This window comes from Corythoichthys intestinalis, chromosome 1, assembly GCF_030265065.1.
Source record: "Corythoichthys intestinalis isolate RoL2023-P3 chromosome 1, ASM3026506v1, whole genome shotgun sequence".
NCBI classification, from domain to species: Eukaryota; Metazoa; Chordata; class Actinopteri; order Syngnathiformes; family Syngnathidae; genus Corythoichthys; species Corythoichthys intestinalis.
Genome location: NC_080395.1, coordinates 62,900,667 through 62,921,742, shown reverse-complemented (window position 1 = coordinate 62,921,742; position 21,076 = coordinate 62,900,667). Strand labels below are relative to the sequence as shown.

General features: G+C 38.9%; 3 protein-coding genes across 4 annotated transcripts; 1 reads left to right on the top strand and 2 right to left on the bottom strand.

The window, feature by feature from the left end:
• Positions 1-1,111: 1,111 nt before the first annotated feature.
• sdhaf2 (succinate dehydrogenase complex assembly factor 2) lies at positions 1,112-8,294 on the bottom strand. 2 transcript variants are annotated; one of them, XM_057845625.1, is made up of 4 exons: positions 8,151-8,294; positions 2,973-3,196; positions 2,439-2,548; positions 1,112-1,598 (listed from the first exon to the last, which is right to left on the bottom strand). In XM_057845625.1, the coding sequence occupies exons 1-4, from the start codon at positions 8,157-8,159 to the stop codon at positions 1,471-1,473; spliced, it is 471 nt and encodes a 156-aa protein (XP_057701608.1). In that variant the 5' UTR covers positions 8,160-8,294; the 3' UTR covers positions 1,112-1,470. The 2 variants fall into 2 exon arrangements, with proteins under 2 accessions (XP_057701608.1, XP_057701599.1); XM_057845616.1 differs by lacking the exon at positions 8,151-8,294 and adding an exon at positions 7,467-7,595.
• On the top strand, positions 7,674-19,632 carry LOC130921563 (cleavage and polyadenylation specificity factor subunit 7-like). Its single transcript, XM_057845604.1, has 9 exons — positions 7,674-7,838; positions 8,139-8,260; positions 8,586-8,792; positions 9,631-9,734; positions 9,830-9,975; positions 10,068-10,383; positions 10,517-10,605; positions 14,188-14,332; positions 18,386-19,632. The coding sequence occupies exons 2-9, from the start codon at positions 8,186-8,188 to the stop codon at positions 18,570-18,572; spliced, it is 1,269 nt and encodes a 422-aa protein (XP_057701587.1). The 5' UTR covers positions 7,674-7,838; positions 8,139-8,185; the 3' UTR covers positions 18,573-19,632.
• polr2l (RNA polymerase II, I and III subunit L) lies at positions 17,525-20,817 on the bottom strand. Its single transcript, XM_057845640.1, has 3 exons — positions 20,690-20,817; positions 20,199-20,304; positions 17,525-20,006 (listed from the first exon to the last, which is right to left on the bottom strand). The coding sequence occupies exons 2-3, from the start codon at positions 20,291-20,293 to the stop codon at positions 19,898-19,900; spliced, it is 204 nt and encodes a 67-aa protein (XP_057701623.1). The 5' UTR covers positions 20,294-20,304; positions 20,690-20,817; the 3' UTR covers positions 17,525-19,897.
• Between the last annotated feature and the right edge of the window lie 259 nt (positions 20,818-21,076).

Here is a 21,076-nt window from a genome sequence, read left to right as displayed (position 1 = left end):
TACAGTTTATTGCGCAACATAAAAACACCTTGTCTGATTTATATGAACATTGTAATTCCACAGGCATGTATCCAAGCAATCTTGATCTAATCTAATAATATGCACACATCTGGCCAGGAGGCTTTTCTCCCCCATTCTGCAGTTGAGGGTTACAATGAAGGGACATTAGTATGGAGCCATACTTAAAATGCCTACGAGCATTTGTGAGCTTTAAAAGGAAAGACAATTCAGTGGTGCTTCTGATGCAATAAAAAAATTGGCTTAATCTCTCTGAAATCCAGAGACAAAGTGCTGCAATGACCCAAAGTACAAGCACAACATGCAATTAACTTCGAATATTTACGAAATAAAAATATATAGCTGGGTGGGTGGCATAATCCATAATTGCCAGGCCCACTTGTAAAAGGTATGGCAGGTGTATATAGTTTTTGTGATTATCCATTTATAGCATTGTCGACGTAAGTGTGAGATCCTCAATCATTGTATTGTTTGATTATTCATTGCCGCCACCTGATGGACATCAATTGACACTGCAAGCCTAAAAAAGTATTGAAAATTGTCATGGGTGACCACATTTTTTAATACCACTGTATGCAGTCATTATAATAATTACAATTTCCCCTAATCACTGGTATATTACATGAGGCTTGCAAGCCAGTTAATTTCATTTGGACTGCTAAAGCTTCCCTCAAACTTTCTTTGACATCTGTTGAAAAGTAGTTATGCAAATGTTAATCAATTGCAGCGAGCTCCATGGCACCTCTTAACTTCACTCAGTCTAGCAGGTATGTGATGACACATTAATGATAATAAAAGATTCTATGTGATTTGTTAACTGAACACAAGCAGTTACAAAAGAATGCACATACTTGTGGAATAGAGTAGCTTTCCAATTTCGTTGTTTGCTTGGCTTACAATGACAGTAAAGGAATTGAATTGAATCATGATGTCAGTTTCTTTTTAATCTCTTGCAAAGATGAGAGATGAAAATGTACTAATGATTGCAAGAAGTAATTGATGTTACGGTTTGTATTAATTTTAGACTAGACTGTTATACATACAGTAATAACTAGATCTTGTCAATTTGAAATGGTAATGATGACTAAGAGAATACAAATATCAACATTTATTAATGTTGTGTTTAGTACACTAATTACAGTACAGCACAAAACAAGTTCATTTATATTCTATGCAAATCAAATCGATGGTGAAGCAGCTTACAATCACCCCAAGTAAATGGTAACACAATGATCAGTTTTGATGCCTCACTTTTAAGGCTCAAATATGAAGTGGCATATGGATATAGCAAGAATAAAACATTTTCAATGTATTGTAGATACATTACAATACATTGCTCAAAACTGACTTCAGTAAGTACAGTAGCCCAGCCAAATGGCTTCAATAATAGGTTACGTCACCATATTTCATTAAGCACCCAAATGAAGAAGAGTCTATCGGTTGAGTTCCTAGTTAGGCTTCCTTTTCCAGGTATTCCAAGCTCGGTGCATCCAACCTCTGTTCCTGATTACGATTCTTTGTGAACTCTTTCAGCATATCCATGATCTCTCCTTGGTAAACGTCTGGCGTGGGTTGTGCCTCTGAAAGCCAAACTGGAAGTGAATCCATTGTTTTCACAATATTACCAATACCTAACATTAATAGCAGGCCATGGGATAATACATTACGGCAGTGAACCAACCTAAAAAACAATCAGAACTCATGTAATCGACAAACAATGAGCACACAATTAGGGAGACCTTTTGATTTCACCTGAGGGTACAACTTTTTCAAACATACACAATACAAACAGAACAGTGTTTTGGTGAACGGTTTAAGTGCAGTTAGATTCAATGCAGTTTGGTTGCGCATATAGTTTGTATTATTTAATTTACATTCAGGCGGCACGGTGGCTGAGTGGTTAGCACATCTGCCTCACAGTTCTGAGATCAAGGGTTCAATCCCGGGCTTCGGCCTTCCTGTGTGGAGTTTGCATGTTCTCCCCGTGCGTGCGTGGGTTTCCTCCGGGAACTCCGGTTTCCTCCCACATCCCAAAAACATGCATGGTAGGCTGATTGAACACTCTAAATTGTCCGTAGGTATGAGTGTGTGCGTGAATGGTTGTGTGTCTCCTTGTGCCCTGCGATTGGCTGGCAACCAGTTCAGGGTGTCCCCTGCCTACTGCCTGTTGTTAGCTGGGATAGGCTCCAGCACCTCCGCGACCCTCGTGCGGTATAAGCGGCATGGAAAATGAATGAATGAATGAATTTACATTCAACTACTGCCTGTTCATATGTTTTATGTGAAGTGAAAATGTTGAAGGTATAGAGACAACAGGAAAAAAATCGACACAAGGATGCTCCGAATTTGGTGTTCATAGCAGCCCACTGAAAAAATCACATTTCATGAAAGTCAGACATGGATTTAAGAGGTTGATTTACCTGTTGCCCAGTAGTATATGTCCCAGTCATTACTTGGTTCGTTAATCAGTCTGTCATACTGCTGCAGCTGGCTCTCACTCATCGTATTCAGGTATCGTTTGGCAAAAAGGCTACGAAAGAAGAGAAAATTTTCACTCCCTGCAGGTGCAAAGTCAACACATTTGAAATCAAGTAGTAATCGCAAACATAATCGTTGCTAAAGTCACCTGTACTAAGATCAAACTAAACTATTTCGTTACTTAAAAGTGATTGGCCACAATGTCTTAATGCTTCCATGATTTAACATGTATCTTGACAATTTCTCTTCACTCATTCAGTGCCATTGAGGATGATATACATCCAATCATGCGGCTCTTTTAATCTTTTTGCTATAAATTTAAAATAGTTTGTCAGTGGTACACATGTGTTCCATTTGAACTGGGAGGGAGCTGTTCATTCGCTGTCAGAACTCCCAGTTCAAATGGGTTGGACTTAAGACGTGAGTCGTGAGGTATAAAGCCAGTTAATATGAGTAAAACTTCCGTTTCAACTAACCTGAGCAATATGCAGTTTTCCAACATGCCCCTTTTACGACTCTCATAGAGCAAGCGCCGTCTTTTGATGTCAATGGGCTCTCCGGATTTTTCTTCCCAAGGAGGCAAGGGGATCTCAATTAGATCAGTTTTGGCATCATCCGGTGCATCGCCACGGTAACAACGGGTTGGTACCAGTCCAGTGACCGCAGGTCTCCATCCTGTCTGGCACAAGCCAGCCACCAGCTGACATGAAACCATAAGTATAAGAAAAAGAAGTGAAAACGCAATTTCTCAGTAATACATCAAATGGGGTCTTCTTTATCCCATTGAAATGTAGCAGTTTTAAGTGTCTCTCTGATAGGAAATCGACCACAATCACATCATATTCAGTTGATCAGAATAGCTTATTGGCCACCATTTACGGCAATAGACGTCCAATCCATTTCGACTGGGAGGATTGACAGCGAACAGGCTGTTTGGTCCCTGTAAGACCACTATCAGAGTTTGGTCAGCGTAGCCGGCAGTAAGACGGAATCCGTTACTAGTGAGGGTTGGACTCCTCCAAGGCTACCCTTTGTCACCGGTTCTGTTCTTAACTTTTTAGGACAGAATATCTCTGCTTTTTGCAGAGGATGTAGTTCTGTTGGCTGCATTATGCCACCATCATCAACTCTCACTGGAGCACTCTACATCAGAGTTTGAAGTGGTCGGGATGAGAGTCAACACCTCCAAATCTGAGACCGTCGTCCTCAGTTGGAAAAAGGTGAAATTCACTCTCTGGGTCGGGTAGAGGTCCTTCCACAAGTAGACGAGTTTAAGTATCTTGGGGTCTTGTTCACGAGTAAGACAAGAATGGAGCTGGAGATCGACAGGCGGATTGGTCCGGCGTCTGCAGTAATGCGGACCCTGCATCGGTCCGTCGTGGTAAAGAAGGAGCTGAGCCGAAAGGCGAAACTCTCTTTTTAACAGTCGATCTTCGATCCTACCCTAACCTATGGTCATGAGCTGTGGATCGTGACCAAAAGAACAACAACCCGTCCAAAATGTGTTTCCAGCACAGGGTGTCCAGGCACTCCTATAGAGATATGGTGAGACATTCGGTCATCCGGGAGGGGCTCGAAGTAGAGCCGCTGCTCCTCCGCATCGAGAGGACCCAGATGAGGTGGCTCGGGCATCTGATTAGGATGCCACACGGACGCCTCCCTTGTGAGGTGGCCCAGTGCACTGGGAGGAGGCCACGGGGCCGACCCAGGACATACTAGAGAAACTATGTCTCCCGGCTGGCCTGAGACCGCCTTGGGATCAACCTTGGAAAAGCTGGATGAATTGGCTGGGGAGAGAGAAGTCTGGGGTTCCCTGCTAAAGCTGCACCTATCCTCGGATGAGCGGGAGAGATGGATGGATAGGCTGGCAGCGATGAAACTATCCCTGCCAGCCCCCCAGTCAAATTGGACTGGACGTCTATCAGTGTGAATGGCAGTGAAACATGATTACTCAAAAGCACCCTTCCCAGGTTAAATTGATTTGATGTCTAGAACTGTCACTGGCAGTGAATGACTTATGGGCTACAAGCAACATCATAATCCAAAGGTATATGTATATATACATATATATAAATATATATATATACACATATATATATATATACATATATACACACACACACACATATATATATATATATATATACATACATATACACATACATACATATATATTAGGGCTGTCAAAATTATCGCGTTAACGCGCGGTAATTAATTTTTTTAATTAATCACGTTAAAATATTTGACGCAATTAACGCACATGTCCCGCTCAGAAAGTATTCTGCCTTTTGCTAAGTTTTACAGCAAGGCTTTTTGCGCTGTCCAACAGCGAACTCTTGTGGTCGCTTTGCGACATGGTTTATTATTTTCTTCTTTTCTTCATTATGGCTGCACGACGTCTCGGGCTGATAATTTTGTGCTTATATGATCCTTGGACAAGATTTGTCCGTAAGTATGGTTGTTGTACAGAATGTACATATTATGTTAGTAAGCGAAATGTTATATTTTTTTGTATGAGACGCTTTTTGTTTATGTTTAGTGAACCTGTATAGCGTGCTAAGCTAACGTTGTTGCTAATGCAATGCTTGTGTACTTTTATTTTGTAGTTTTACGAGGGTCTAAAGAGGACAATGGTTTGAGGCCATTTTATTAATCAGATGAAAAAGGAAGAAGTCTGATTATTAAGGCGTCGTTCACTAGCTGTCTAGCTTTGGAAAAAGTAGACGCTTCGGAGTGAGGACAGCATAGACATATTTAAATGACAGTAGAGTGAAATGCCCACTACAGTCCTTCTGTACCGTATGTTGAATGTATATATCCATCTTGTGTCTTATCTTTCCATTCCAACAATTTATTTTACAGAATATATATATATAATTTACAGAAAAATATGGCATATTTTATAGATGGTTTGAATTGCGATTAATTAATTTTTAAGCTGTAATTAACTCGATTAAAAATTTTAATCGTTTGACAGCCCTAATATATATATATATACATACACACACATATATATATATATATATATCAGAGGTTGCGCTAGACTTTTTCGTTGTCTGTCATTTTGACTGACAGGGTCATAAAAATCCGGTCATAATCTATTTTTACCCGTCACTTAAATTTTTAAAATGATGATAATGACATTGTGGTGACCCTTTGTTTGGCATAATTCACCTTCCGTACTTGTGTGTCCATTTGGCCGAGCGCGTTACCGGCTACGACACAGTCACTTAAGAGAGACACTTAAGAGCTGCGCGCGTTCCGGCTTGAATAGAGAGTTCACAGAGAGCAGCAGAGCTACAGCGGCTGGACACAGCAATTCGAGCTAACAAGACTCTTAACATTGCATACCGCTTCAACATATTCAATAGTATTTAGTTTTCATTCATTTTAAATTAATATTCTGTCCGAACAAGCTTAACAGAGAATCCACACCGTGCCATCACACATCAAGCAGATGAATATGTAACTTTTTCTCCGCAGTGACAAAAACAGCTGACTGTGGCCCCAGTAGGTAGGCTACAGTCAGCTGTTTTTGTTTTGAAATTAACAATTCACCTGCTGTGGCCTGAACGGAGTCTTACACCTTCCTCCTGGTCCACATGGACTTGAATTGCGTGCCCGCTTGTGCAGTCCCTGTTTTTTCACCTCTTTTATCAACACCATCGTCGTTTTGGGGCTTTTTGAAGAAACTTCGGATATTCAGTTGCCTTGACATTTTTCAGAGTAAGGCCAACGACGTCATGCATCAAGAGAGACAATAGCTAATTAATATGCTCACTCGCCACCCTGTGGTCTGGGGTGTGAATTGCAACCTGTCAAAATGACAGATGGACTTCAGTTTTTTCCGTCACCGTTTTAAAAAATCGGTCAACGACGGAAAATATTCGGTTAACGCGACCTCTGATATATATATATATACATACTGCAACCTCTGATATATATATATATATATATATACATACTGCAACCTCTGATATATATATATATATATATATATATACATACTGCAAAAAAAAAATGTGTGTGTGTCTGTCTCATTAGAATGATTTTACAACTAAGTTGCAAATGTGAATGCCATTACAACATTCTGTTTAAATTAGATCCTTATATGGCACAATTTGTTGAAAGTGTAAGCAAGGGGTGGGCAAACTATTCCACAAAGGGCCGCAGTGGGTGCGGGTTTTTGTTCATACCCATCATGAGGACAGCCTTTCACCAATCTGGTTTCTTACAAGTGCAATCAGTTGATTGCCGTCAGGTGCTTCTTGTTTCCACTGAAACCTCAATGGTTAAACTGTCTGTGCTGAATCAGTTGGAACAAAGACCAGGACCCACTACAGCCCTCGAGGACTGGTTTGCCCACACCTGGTGTAAACACAAGAGCTTCTTGCTGTACAGCAGTGGTCTCCAAACTATTCCACATAGGGCCGCAGTGGGTGCAGGATTTCATTCCAACAAAACAAGACCACACCTTTTCACCAATCTGGTGTTTTATAAGTGTAATCAGTTGATTGCAATCACGTGCTGCTTGTTTTAGTAGAAACCACATAGGTTAAAAGGTCTGTGCTGATCGGTATGAACAAAAACCAGGACCCACAGCGGCTCTAGAGGACCGGTTTGGAGACCCCTGCTGTACAGGAACAAGTTGGCAGTGACAGAACACATTAGGAGAGTTGCATAATATCCTATGCTGGCTCATTGTACAACTATCCTTGAACCACACAAGACAGATATTAACCCAACACATGAAGCATCACAAAACAACACGGGTAAAGACTAAGTATATTCGTACAGACTGTACGACAATACAGCACAAATACGACTTTGTGGTTGAATACAATATATTACGCTCCGTATATCTATTTAAATGACCGCTAACCCACGGTAGCCATTTAAAAGAAAACAACAACAAAAAAAACCTTTAAAATGGTTTGCAACAACAAAATGAAAACAAAGATGAAACTCACTTTTTTCGTAATAACCGAGGACAGCATTTGACTTCTCTGTTTACGATGTTAACCTCTGCAGAGAGACGACTACAGTAGTTCCAAAACGTCAGAAGCCATAAAGTCTATTACGTCACACAACATTTGATTGGTCCACAACAGACACGTGACGCATTGTCGCTAATATAATACTTGCGTTTGTCTCAAATAAAGTACTCATTACAAAGCCACCCTTACCGGGAACAAAGCTATTGTTGTACACGCTCGTTTGTAATCAAATATATTCAAGCGTGTATATTAGCTTCCCCTTTAGTTACGTACTAACGAGGATGGGAACCAATGTTTGTGTAGTTGCTAATCGGTCATGTTTAGCAGATACACATGACCAGGCAGGTATGTTAGCAACACTAGCATGTGTGGCCCAATACGACATTGTACAAATCTAAATAACCTGCGGGGAGGCGTGTGCATTCGTTGCATTAAACTATGTTTTTCTTGTTCTGTCGCGCTACACCCAAAAAGTAGTGCACAGCCATTGTTCTATACCCGGTCCTACCGTTAGCTAATGCTAGCTAATGTTTGACGTCAACAAAAGTATTAATCTGATCTAGCATCATTTATCACTGTTAGTTGATGCTACACCACGTGTGAATGTGCATATCGAAGCTTACTAATTTAACAAATTAAAAGTAGAAACAGCATCACCATTTTCATCCACTGAATGATCTCTGGCCCTCGGGATGGCTGCAGCCGAAACGAGCAATTCTCAGAAGGCAACCGTGGACTTGTACGGTGACCCGAATCCAAACGATGAGGTGAGTTTTGGAAATGTTGCTGTAAAAGTGCAGACTACTGCGCTTACTTTGGTTGGCATCAGTCTTCCCATGTGTTGAAACAATTATCATTAATTGTATTTTAATTCCCCTGTTGCTGTCTTCTCCAGCCACTTCAATATCCTCGTTTTAAGAAAAAGCACTAACGTACAATTGCTTACTTTTTAAAAATCATTATTACTTACCTTACAAGAATACTTGTATTGTGAAATAAATTATTTAACATCATTATTAATTGAAATAAGTTTTGTTTACTTACAGCTCGTGATAACATGTAGAAAAGTTGATCTTTTTAATTCTACCACAGGATTTGGACACAATTGATGATGCAAATGATCTCTTCGATGATGCTGTGCTTTCCAGCTCAGTTGAGCACAGAAAACCCAGTTTGAATTCGGAACCTGACGAGAAAACAGGTACCAAAGCAGAGGATAACGTAGCGACAGTAAAAGAAGATGAAAAGGACAAAAACAAGTCACGCAAATTCTCATTATTTATAGGGAACTTCTCTTGGGTGAGTTGTACATCATATACACATGCATTATATTAAAATGAATACCTGTATTTACTTTTCAAAGTTGATGCTGTTTTGGAAATAAATTCATGTAAATTCTGTATGATGAATGATTATTACCTCTTTTACTATAGATAGACCATTTTAACTAACACACCCAGTAAACTAAATGCAAATTTATATAGTCGGTTTTGGCAACAAAAACAAGATTTTTTTTAAATTGCATTAATGAACACATATTGCTCCTCTACAGTGCCTGTTTGTTACAGTTTATAATTTAAAAAAAAAAAAAAAAACAGCGCCGGCGTTTACATACTACAAAGCTTTATGCATACTATAAAGGCCAAAAATGCCTAAGACCATTCTTGCTGTTTCTGTTGAATTATTGAATATAAAATTGTCATCTTTTTTTTCTGTTGAATGTTTTTTCTAACAAGTTGAATAAATACTATCAAGCTTCAAAACGGTTCATCGAGCATATTTGGTTGCCAATAAGACGTCAATACTACAAATTTTGACAAAAAAATTGGGGATTTTTTTGTTGTTGTTGTCTTTTTGGGTCCAAAATGTTGTTTATAATTGGTCAGTGAAGAAAACAGTTTGGACATAAAGATTGTGATGTCCTGAAAAAAGGGACCCAACCAGGTCATGGTGAACAATTTTTTCTTTGAAATATAAAGGCAACATCAAAGGTATGCAAAATCGGACAAAATAGGTCCAGTCACATTAAATGTGAAAGGATCGGTGAAAGGATTCTAAACTGTTGTAGACAGATACTAGCTGTTGAGGAACCAGTACCGATACTCTTCTCTTCTGCCCATATTTGTCTACAATTTAGTGGATATCTGACACGGACCTTCTGCGCATTACCCAGAGATTAGGAGTGGATGATATTGATGAAATAAAATTTGCAGAGAACAAAGCAAATGGTCAATCGAGAGGGTAAGTGACTTTTTCCCCCTCTGTGTATTTTACACATTTAGCTACTGATTTACAGTTGATTGTATGCATACTGTGTCTTTGTCTCTTTGCTACAGCTATGCAAAGGTGGTTGTGACTTCTGAACATTCATTAAAAACCTTATTGGAGAAAATTCCCCAATGTACTATAGATGGGGAACACATCGACTGCCGTTTTGCCACCCAGCAGAACGTCAGTGTGTTTGAGGATGTCGCCAATAAACGTAAGCGTACCACTGTTTTCACACATTCGCCATACAGTATTCATCATGTCGCAAATGTTATCTTCACTCACAAAAAATGTGCTGTTCACAAGGCTTCCCAATGCGCAACTATTCCAAGGACACGGATTCAAATTCGACTTCGTCATCGCCATGGGATTCCAACCCTCCCAGCATACCCACTCCCTTTCCACCACATCCACTTGGAAATGTATTTCCCTCACATTCCAAACCTTTCCTTGGCCAGCCACCCCCTTCCTTCCCACCTGTGCCACCCCACATCCCTCCGCATCTGTTTCCCCCTCCACCTTTTAGTATGCCAAGCCAGCCGCCTCCAAGTCTGCATATAAATCCAGCTTACTTTACCCCAGCACAAGACAGACAGACAAGTCATAATTTTACTCAACAAAAGTAAGGATGGATGATTTTTTTTTCCCACCATAATTTTGAATATATCTTAAATAATACCGTATTTGCATTATTTATCAGTTTTAAAATATCTCTTCCTGAGTAAAAATATCTTGATATGATTTAAATATTTCAGGGGGGAGAGAGAGTATGAAGAATTGTTCAACAGAAATAGAGCTGTGGCTAGCAGTGCCATTACAAAGGCTGTGACAGGGGCAACAGCTGGTAAGCGCATCTTATGCCACTGTGTTATGCTGACCAAAAAATATGCATTGTACTAAACCAATTTTTAGGTGACTTGAAATTCTGATACAACTCAATTTTTGTGGGTTTACCCGGCATCTTTTTTACCTACAGTGGGGAGAACAAGTATTTGATACACTGTCGACTTTGCTGGTTTTCCCACTTGCAAAGCATGTAGAGGTCTGTAATTTGTATCATAAGTTCTCTTCAACTGTGAGGGACGGAATCTAATACAAAAAAACAGAAAATCATGTTGTATGATTTTGAAATAATAAATTTGCATTTAATTGCATGAAATAAGTATTTGATACATCACAAAAATCTAACTTAATATTTGGTACAGAAACCTTTGTTTGCTATTACAGATACCAAACGTTTCCTGTAGTCCTTGACAAGGTTTGCACACACTGCAGCAGGGATTTTGGCCCACTCCTCCATGCAGATCTTCTCCAGAGCCTTCAGGATTCAGGGCTGCTGCCGGGCAACACGGACTTTCAGCTCCCTCCATAGATTTTCTATCGGGTTCAGATCTGGTGACTGGCTAGGCCACTCCAGGCCCTTAAGATGCTTCTTACGGAGCCACTCTTTAGTTGCCTTGGCTGTGTGCTTTGGGTCGTTGCCATGCTGGAAGACCCAGCCACGACCCATCTTCAGGGCTCTCACTGAAGGAAGGAGGTTGTCAGCGATATATAGCCCCACCCATCCTCCTCTCAATACGGTGCAGCCGTCCTGTACCCTTGGCAGAGAAGCAGCCCCAAAAAAATGTTTCCTCCTCCATGTTTCACGGTTGGGATGGTGTTCTCATCCTTCTTTTTCCTCCAAACACAACGAGCCGAGTTTAGACCAAAAAGTTCCATTTTGGTCTCATCCGACCACATGACCTTCTCCCATTGCTCCTCTGGATCATCCAGATGGTCAGTGGCAAACTTCAGACGTGTCTGGACATGCACTGGCTTCAGCAGCGGGACCTTGCGTGCGCTGTAGGATTTTAATCGATGACGGCGTAATGTGTTTCCAATGGTTTTCTTCGAGACTGTGGTTCCAGCTCTCTTCAGGTCATTGACCAGGTCCTGCCGTGTAGTTCTGGGCTGATCCCTCACCTTCCTCATGATCAGTGATGCCCCACGAGGTAAGATCTTGCATGGAGCCCCAGAACGAGGCAGATTGACCGTCAACTTGAACTTCTTCCATTTTCTAATAATCGCTCCAGCAGTTGTTACCTTCTCACCAAGCTGCTTGCTTATTTTCCTGTAGCCCATCCAAGCCTTGTGCAGGTCTATTATTTTATCCCTGATGTCCTTACACAGCTCTTTGGTCTTGGCCATTATGGAGAGGTTGGAGTTTGTTTGTTTGAGCATGTGAACAGGTGTCTTTTATACAGGTAACAAGTTCAAACAGGTGCAGTTACTTCCGGTAATGAGTGGAGAACAGGAGGGGTTCTTAAAAAAGAACTAAGAGCCAAAATATTTACTAGTTGGTAATGTATCAAATACTTATTTCATGCAGTTAAATACAAATTTATTATTTAAAAATTATAGAATGTGATTTTCTGGATTTTTGTATTAGTTTCCGTCCCTCACAGTTGAAGAGAACTTATGATACAAATTACAGACCTCTAGATGGCTTGCAAGTGGGAAAACCAGCAAAATTGGCAGTGTATCAAATACTTGTTCTCCTCACTGTATGTGTGCATTCTACATAACTATCTTGACTGCAGTTGTCAACATTCTTAAGACAATATACTACGGATGTCCCGATCACCTGATTTTGAGGATCAGCCGATACAGAGTAGAGTACTGATCCGATACCTCGGAAATGTATAGAGTAGGCATGTGCCGGTTACCGGTTTCACAGTTTACCGTGGTGTGAAAACTTCGCGGTTTTAAAACCACTAAAATTTTCCGTCAGACCATAGTACGGTATTCGCTATTTTTCTTGTGTCAAAACTCCAGCCAGAAGCGGTTTAGCGCAGCAGCGCTCACCCCCTCCCGTTTGTTGCTGTGTGTGAAAGTGACGCTATCAGCTAGCCAGCCAGCTAACCCCAACAAAAAATACTCCAAACGTAAGGCGTACTGTTCTTCAATTTATTGAGCTCTCAAATCGTGGTAAGTGTAATATACAAAATGAATACATTTAAAATGTTGTACAATTAGATTTTTCCATGTGAGTAGCTTCAACAGATTAGCACCATGGAAAAAGTTTGCCAAAAACAAAACACACATTTTCCTTTGAAATTCAATATACAAACTAACTAAAAGCGTACAAAGATGAATGTTAGCCTAGGCTTAGCTGGGAGAGCAACTTCGTTGAGTGTGACAGCCGCAGAGTGAGAAAACAAGCTTGAATCACTTGAATGAAGGGGAAAAAGTGATAGCGTCAAAGATCACTAATTACGAAAGATGATCTTGCCCTAAGCAAAAATCCACGTTCGCTGGATCAAGGAGAGGTCTCACTCCCAATGTTTTTTTAAATTTTATTTTTATTTTTTTTAGATGTAACCTTTCCACAACAATATTGACATTTTAACTAACTTATACATTTTTAACTAACTTATGAATTCTTTATGTTCTTTTTAACACAAAGGCATGACATCATGTAGACTTTTTTTTCCACCCTCAAAAGAAGTCATGCAAAAAAATTTTATTCAGAAGTGTTTTTACTTTTTTATAGAAATTATTTTGTTCTTGCTCTAATCTTGAGCAACTTGAGCTGTGGCTGTGAGTATAGTCTACAAGTTATATTTAGTTTAATTTTATTTAAAATATATATTTTTTATTGATAATTTATTTATTTTAACAGTATATTCATGTTCCAATTTGCAACTACGGTCTGAAAAAAAAAAAAAAAAAAATCCTGTTCAATGGAAAAAAAGTTGTTTTTTTAACCCATACATCTCAAAAATTTTTGGAGCTATAATTGCAATACCGTGATACCGTGAAACCGCGGTATTTTTGCTCACGGTTATCGTACCGTCAAAATATCATACCAGCACATGCCTAGTATAGAGGGGGGAAAAAACACATCCAAAATGTCTTTTTTTTTTCCTCAATTTGAAAAAAGCCATCCTGACATTACAGCCATATAAATGGATTCTTAGTATAGCGTTTGTTTCATTGGGGCGATGGACATTTTCTCTTTGTTCTGCAAAGTGTGTTTCAGTAGTGTAAGTAGAAATGAATAAAATATGCTGCAGGTATATATATATATATATATATATATATATAAAATGCGATGCAGCCCCTAATTCATTTGTTGCTATTGACAGTTACAGACGTCAGATCCATTTCAACTGGAAATGCTGCCAACGAGTGATCGTGTTCCACTGCCATATACACCAATAGACATCCAGTCGAATTTGACTTGGGAGCTGGCAGCGATCGTTCCAGCCCTCCCAGTAAAATGGATTGTTTAAACAAAAATGAATTCATTTTAAAACCCCGAAAGGGCCCGGATCTTATCTAGTTGATTCCAATCCTGAATCCTGTGATTGGATCCCATTTTCGATCACATGATCGGATAGGAGATAACCCTACAATATACAAATGTTTGTATTTACTAACGCAGGAGACCTGAGAGTTGCTATGGAAACACTGTTAACAGCCATTGCCATCATCAAGCAGTCCAGCGTGTATGCGGATGAGCGCTGCAAAGCCCTTGTTACCTCCCTCAAAGACTGCCTTGTGTCCATCCAGGGAAATGGTGGCTACAGGTTCGTAAACTTCAGCATACTTGACACTTTGAAAATTGCATACAGACTTGGGTTGAGTTGGAGAAATAATTTCAGTTGTTAGTTTGGATGTCTTGTATTAGGAATAAAAAAATGCACACACTTAAAAGGTTGGCCCAACACTTTCAATAAGGTTAACCAAAAGACAAATGCTCACACATCTTCCTATAAACTGAGTTTATAGACTAATATTCCCTACAACGCAATAGTAGACACCAGTCCGTAATTCACACAGCCAAAATGGAAGGTATATCTCACACAAACCCTACTGCAAAAGCTGGCTTTTATGGCTTTCCTCATCACTGTGTAATGCATAGCGCTCAGAGAGCTAAATACTATGTTTGAGTGCGTATTATTTCAAGAACGCAGTGACATGCGGTCAGGGGAGGCAGAGCCTCACCTGCCATCATGACAAAAAAATAATTATAGCATCAAATTTATATTAATATTTGTCCATTGCTCTTTATGTATGACTCATTTCAAACATTTTTTATAGTCAAAATCGAATTTGCCTATTTCCTGTTCTAATAAAGAAATGAAACGAGAGGTGCGGCAGCAACGAGTAAAGCCTCACCTCTGAATGCGCAATCCATAACAAACTGGGTTGATACATGGAATTGGAGCGTGCTGGTTGCCGTACATCTGCATGTCGCCATTATAATGTTTCCAGATGCGTTTATTTGACCTGATTTTCCACAGTCTGGCTAATGTCTTTAACCCCTAAAGTTTAATGTTTGTTAGCGACATATTTAGTTTTGCTGATGGGAAATAAAACCGCAGTGAAAAGGCACAGGTTGCGGCAGATAGTATTCTGCCGCACTGAAAGGGGGTGTACGTGAAACTGGACTTTCCGTTAAAAGTGGACGCGATTAACACAACACCGGAGCTAAAAGGTTTGCTTCAAACTACGGGACAGAAGATAACTCGCGTTTTTCAAACGGACTGGTACACCCGAAAAGACTGGCTATGTGGCTGTCCTTCGAAAAATCGTCTTTGCTGCTTTCCCTGCCTTTTCTTCTCAACTTGTGCCAATGTCTGGAATAACACGAGATATTGTGACATTAAAAAACTACCACGAAGCCTCAGCAAACATGAGCTCTCGACCACTCACATTCAAAGCCTGATTGCTTTAAAAACTTTTGGAAGCTCAAGGATCGATTTGGCTTTGACGAACAGCGGAAGCTCAACGGTAGCATCCCCAATGCTAAGGTAAAGGAAAACCGAAAGAGTTTGAAAGACCTCATTAATGCAACCTGCATCCTAGCTAAACAGGAGTTAAAATTTCGTGGTAACGATGAGCGTGTAAGCTCTTCTAAACGTGTCATATATGTAGAACGATTACATGGTTTTGCTGAGAAAGATGAAAGGTTAGCTAGACATTTGGACACATCCACTGTGTTTTCTGGCTTGTCAAATAGAACACAGAACGATCTAATTGAAGCAATCCTCTCCATTGAGGCGGAGAGATTTTTTAAAGTAAAGGAAAATAAGGAGGACTTTTACAAAAAGGGCGTAGGTTTGCATAGGGACGGTAGGGACATAACACTAACAACTTTTCAGGATGCTAAAATTGTCCCCACCAACTTTTAAGCAACCTTACCTTTTTTGCATAATGTAATGTTCAGTTATATAGAGAATTTAGATCTTTCAATAGTTCCATATGTTGTAAGGATAGAATTGACCCTACCATTATTAGGTGAATTATTTTCATTATGTTTATGTTTGCTAATAAAAACCAGACATTTATTCAGGAAGTTTTCAAAATGTTTCTTTAGTATTTTTTGAAAACAAAGGTTTGAATCGAACAGTGTATCATCTGAACCAATGCACGTAAAAGTTATTATCAGTAGATAAGGATTTATTTTGCATTGATCATTTTGCCTATTAATTAATTAGGTTCATATACATGAGAAATGTGGCCCTTTGCCCCCTTCATCCAATCTGTTTGGTCTTATTAATGTCCCATCCCCAGCAAAAAGTGTACCTACATGCAGGTTATGCTGTTATATCGTCCCTACGAATGTTGAGACCAAAGCTATGCCCTTCCAAAGTAACGCCGGTTTTTGTGGTGAAGGACAGGCGCAAGACCACAAACAGTTTTCATTTCAATCTTATTAAAAAAAAAAAAAAAAAAAAAAAGCTTAAACCAAGAAAAATACAATAGAATATTTAAAAACTAAATTTTTGCCTTAAATAAAATATTCTTTTCACACTTTTTGTTTAGCAATCTGTAATAAGTTGATTAAAGTATCAGAATTAAAAGTTTTAAAAACTGAATATTTCACTAAATGTAAGAATTGAATTCTGTGGTTTTGTACACCACTCTTTACTCTCATTTATGTTGCATTATTTATAGAATTGTGAGAATTGTGACGGCCAACACATTGAGGGTGTAGAGCAAATGCATGTTATTTTCTTACTTTTACATATCGATAATATGTACCGTGTGTGCGTGTTTTGTGAAGAATTCTGATGAGATATGAAATAACCAGTAGCCAATTGAATAAGCTACCCTTTTTGGTTTATGTATTTGGAAATCTGACACTAAAGGAGTCAGTGCCTCACCAACCATGAACCTCACCGCACGTAACTGCAAGAACGTGTATTGCTTCAAGAAAGTCACGTTACAGTAGGCCTGCACAATGTATCGTTAGAACATTGCCGTTGGAATGTGTGCAATCGCAATAGTTTTTTTTTTAACGTAAACTTTAGTATAGCTTCATGAAAGCAGCAAGTGTGCAGAGGCATGGCCTCCTGGATCCATTCTACATACAACAACCTTCATCATACAAAGATCAACCCTCTTAACCTAAATTTAATGGTATATGAATACAATTGTGGTCATGGTGAGTCAACCAAAGTCTTCCCAAAAACAACTCTTCAAGACATCTGGTGAAAATGATAGTTTTAATATTGCAATACTGTAAATTGCAAACCCCCAAAAAGTCGCACTGTCCGTTTTTTTCAATATTGCTTTGCCCTATGTTACAAAAATAGAACGAATGTGTGAATGTTATTTTATTCACTGCACATTGGATCAGTTTACACTGCACTAATATATCTATTTAAGGGTTAGGGTTAGTGACACTTGATGCCAACAGAATGACATCAAAGTCCAGAATTTTTCGTTGCCCCCCCCCCCCCCCCCCCAACGTTGTCATGACCCATATCTGATCTGTGCCACTTAAGAGTCCAAAGAATTTAAATTGTCACTCTTACCAGGCAGTAACTAACCAGTGGCCGTAAAAAGTGGCCGCTTAAGACCTTTAAACTAGGGCTGTCAAAACTATCGCGTTAACGGGCGGTATTTTTTTTTTTTTTAATCACGTTAAAATATTTGGCGCAATTAACGCACATGCCCCGCTCAAACAGATTAAAATGACAGCACAGAGCAATGTCCACTTGTTACTTGTGTTTTTGGGAGTTCTGTCGCCCTCTGCTGACGCTTGGGTGCGACTGATTTTATGGGCTTCAGCACCCATGAGCATTTTGTAATAATTATTGACATCAGCAACGGTGGGCTACTAGTTTATTTTTTGATTGAAAATTTTACAAATTTTATCAAACTGAAAACATTAAAAGGGGTTTTAATATAACATTTCTATAACTTGTACTAACATTTATCTTTTAAGAACTACAAGTCTTTCTATCCATGGATCGCTTTAACAGAATGTTAATGTTAATGCCATCTTGTTGATTCATTGTTCTAATAAACAAATACATTACTTATGTACCGTACGTTGACTTATGTTGTCTTGTCTTTCCATTCCAACAATAATTTACAGAAAAATATGGCATATTTTATAGATGGTTTGAATTGCGATTAATTACGAGTAATTAATTTTTAAGCTGTAATTAACTCGATTAAAATTTTTAATTGTTTGACAGCCCTACTTTAAACCTTTGTAACCTCTTGATGCTGTGTGATCAGTTGGTAAAATTTGGATTTATTGTCGAATTGCTTTGAATATCTTGACGGTAGAAAAGCGCTATACAAGTGTAAGCGCATTTACAATGTCTTGTGATTTTCTATAGGAGTAGCAGTCATTCTGGAGATCGGGACAGAGATCGGGAGCGGGAAAGAGAGCGCTACAGAGAGGATTCGCCCCGTTGGGAAAGTGCCGGGACATCGAGAAGGCATAGGGAACGCTCTCGGAGTAGAGACAGGGGCAGGGAGCGTTCACGGGAAAAGCACAGAGATTACAGAGAGCGCTATCGTTGACTTTGTAAGGTTGTACCAGACATTTTTGTGAACCACTATCACCACGGGACCGCATTCAAAACCACATTTACTGACTGGTACACTCACTTGTACATTTACTGTGTGGTCTAATGATTTAGCCACCAGAACAATTTCGTATTACTTTAATATATCTCGAGCTCACTTGAGATCCCTGATTGAGACATTAAAAGCCACCAAGGATTAGTTTTGTACAGTCCAATCTGAAAGTATTTTGCCCCCTTCTGTTTTTGTTTCACCTGTATGCGTAATTCATTTTTGTTTTACCTAAACAAGAAAACGGTCAACATGAAAAACACAAAATTGAGACATTTTCTTTTTCAACTTTAAATGTAAATTATATTTTTTGCTTAAACTTAAAATTTAACTTTGGTCCATCTATCTCCTGTTAATCTTGAAATGTTTTCACTTTTTTAAAACAATTGGGCATGAGTCACCTGTTTGTTTAAAGCATCAGAGTTGAAAAATGAACCATAAACCTCAAGGTCAAAGAAACTAAATAAATTTTGCCTTAGTCCTGTATCAAAGTTCCTCAGTTCTATACCATATATTTGGGTCTTTGAAACGTTAAGGTCTACACCCTAAGCGTGCCTTTGAGAATCATATTTAATGGGAGACTGAAGAACCTTAGTTAAGTTCACTTTATATTTGAAATAAAATGTAAAATTTTTGAGGAGTTGGAATGTATTGAGCTTACTGCTGAAACAAATTTGAAGGGTGTGGAGTACTTCACTTGTTCATTTTAAGTGTAACCCCCCTTCTTTAGATCATGATTATTTCCTTTTAGACTGAAGTTGACATGTGCAAAGGAGCCATTTGTACACAACCTTGTAAAAAGACAAAAAATGTATCTCCAGACATCAGTAACTGTTTCATTCTGCTGTTTAGTGGGACTTCAAATTGTTTCAAGGAAATACTGTTTGTGTGCGCGTCTTATAGTCATTAAATTAGAATCCTTGCATGTGCGAGATGCATCCAAATGTATTTAACACAGTGTCACTGTTGTCTTTTGTAATATAAAACAATCTCCAAAATATCTAAATGTGTGTTATTGCCGTAAGATGTTTTTTCCTTCAACTTTTTGTGGTGGGTATCCATACAAATGCAGTAATGCAGATAATGAGAATGTATGTACCAGTCTAGTTTTTCCTGATGGTTACCAAAGGACAAAACTGAAAAGCCATTGTGACATGAAACTTTTTTTTTTTTTTAATCGTAAGTATTATAGTCAAAGCAATATTGCTTTCTTATATCAAATCAGATGAAGCCTAGCAAAGTCCAAGTTGAGTAAAGGAGGGCATTTCTAACTACTTTTCCAGAGGGGCATAATTCAATAGCTTTTCAATAAGATCTACATGAGACAGGAGCATCCTTCGACAGCAGTATCTCTTCAGGCCCAGGGCATCAAGAGCGTCACTTAAAAATAAAAGGAAAGGAAATGGTTAGATTTCAAGATTAGGTGCATTAACATGCAGCTCACAGTGGGCTGTAAATATCTCCATTCTATTACTTCAGTTTACGATCAATTTGACAATTAGCTCAACGGCCACAATTCAAGACACGCCTGTATATTAAGTGTACTTAATATATATATTTTTTAAATCTTACCCTTCAGTGTACTCAGCCTGGAGCAGGCCAAGGTACATCTCCCATTTGTTGCCCACGATCTTTCCACACGTGAAGCACCGTACTGGGATGATCATTTTGAAGACACCTGGAGAAAGGCACATCTAACTCAACTCAAAATTTAACGAAGACTATAATTGCACTGTATACACAGGCTAAATCCCATTTAACGTGTAATAGACATGCATCACAAATCCTGCCATCGAGTATGAAAACTAAGTTAAGACCCGGCACTGCCAGGTGGATATTAATTTAACTATGTTTATATTTGAAATGTAGTTTATCCGTCTAGTGTACTACATTTTATAAGGACACTGGCTCGTTATTTTGTTAGTCACGTTTAGCAACAAGCTAACAACTAATGCCCATAGACACGATGTTAGCACCAGCAGCTGACTTTTTTAACTGTCTAAAAACATCCAGACGAGCTATAAACAATATTGAAGCACATCAACGCGCTGTATTTAACTCACCCCCAGTGGTTCGGCTAAAGAATGCAAAAAGTGTCAACCCAAGTTGACCCCAAAAAAACCCCACGATCTCTTGCGTGTTTTTCCGGAGTGTCGTTTGTTTTGCTTCTTCTTGTGTTAAATAGCGGTTGGAGAACTTCAATAGTGCTTTAGCGCCACCAAATGGTCTGCCAGATAACGACTGCATATGTTTACAATCTAAACAGTTTTTTAACTTTTTTTATTTTGTAATTTTAAAATTACGTATAAATTCACACACAACGTAGAGGTACTATATGAATGCACTCACATATTTAAATGCATTATTGCATACAGGAAGTCAATATGTGATAGATAATATACAATAATAATAATAATAATAATAATATACAATAATATACAAATATTCAT

Coding starts and splice junctions, on each gene's coding strand:
- LOC130921563 (XM_057845604.1), top strand. CDS start 8,186: ATGGCTGCAGCCGAAACGAGCAATTCTCAGAAGGCAACCGTGGACTTG. Junction 8,261..8,585: donor ACCCGAATCCAAACGATGAG/GTGAGTTTTGGA, acceptor ATTCTACCACAG/GATTTGGACACAATTGATGA. Junction 9,735..9,829: donor GCAAATGGTCAATCGAGAGG/GTAAGTGACTTT, acceptor TCTTTGCTACAG/CTATGCAAAGGTGGTTGTGA.
- sdhaf2 (XM_057845616.1), bottom strand. CDS start 7,493: ATGCTGTCCTCGGTTATTACGAAAAAA. Junction 2,549..2,972: donor GAAAACTGCATATTGCTCAG/GTTAGTTGAAAC, acceptor CTTCTTTCGTAG/CCTTTTTGCCAAACGATACC. Junction 1,599..2,438: donor CATATACTACTGGGCAACAG/GTAAATCAACCT, acceptor TTTGGCTTTCAG/AGGCACAACCCACGCCAGAC.
- polr2l (XM_057845640.1), bottom strand. CDS start 20,293: ATGATCATCCCAGTACGGTGCTTCACGTGTGGAAAGATCGTGGGCAAC. Junction 20,007..20,198: donor CAGGCTGAGTACACTGAAGG/GTAAGATTTAAA, acceptor TTTATTTTTAAG/TGACGCTCTTGATGCCCTGG.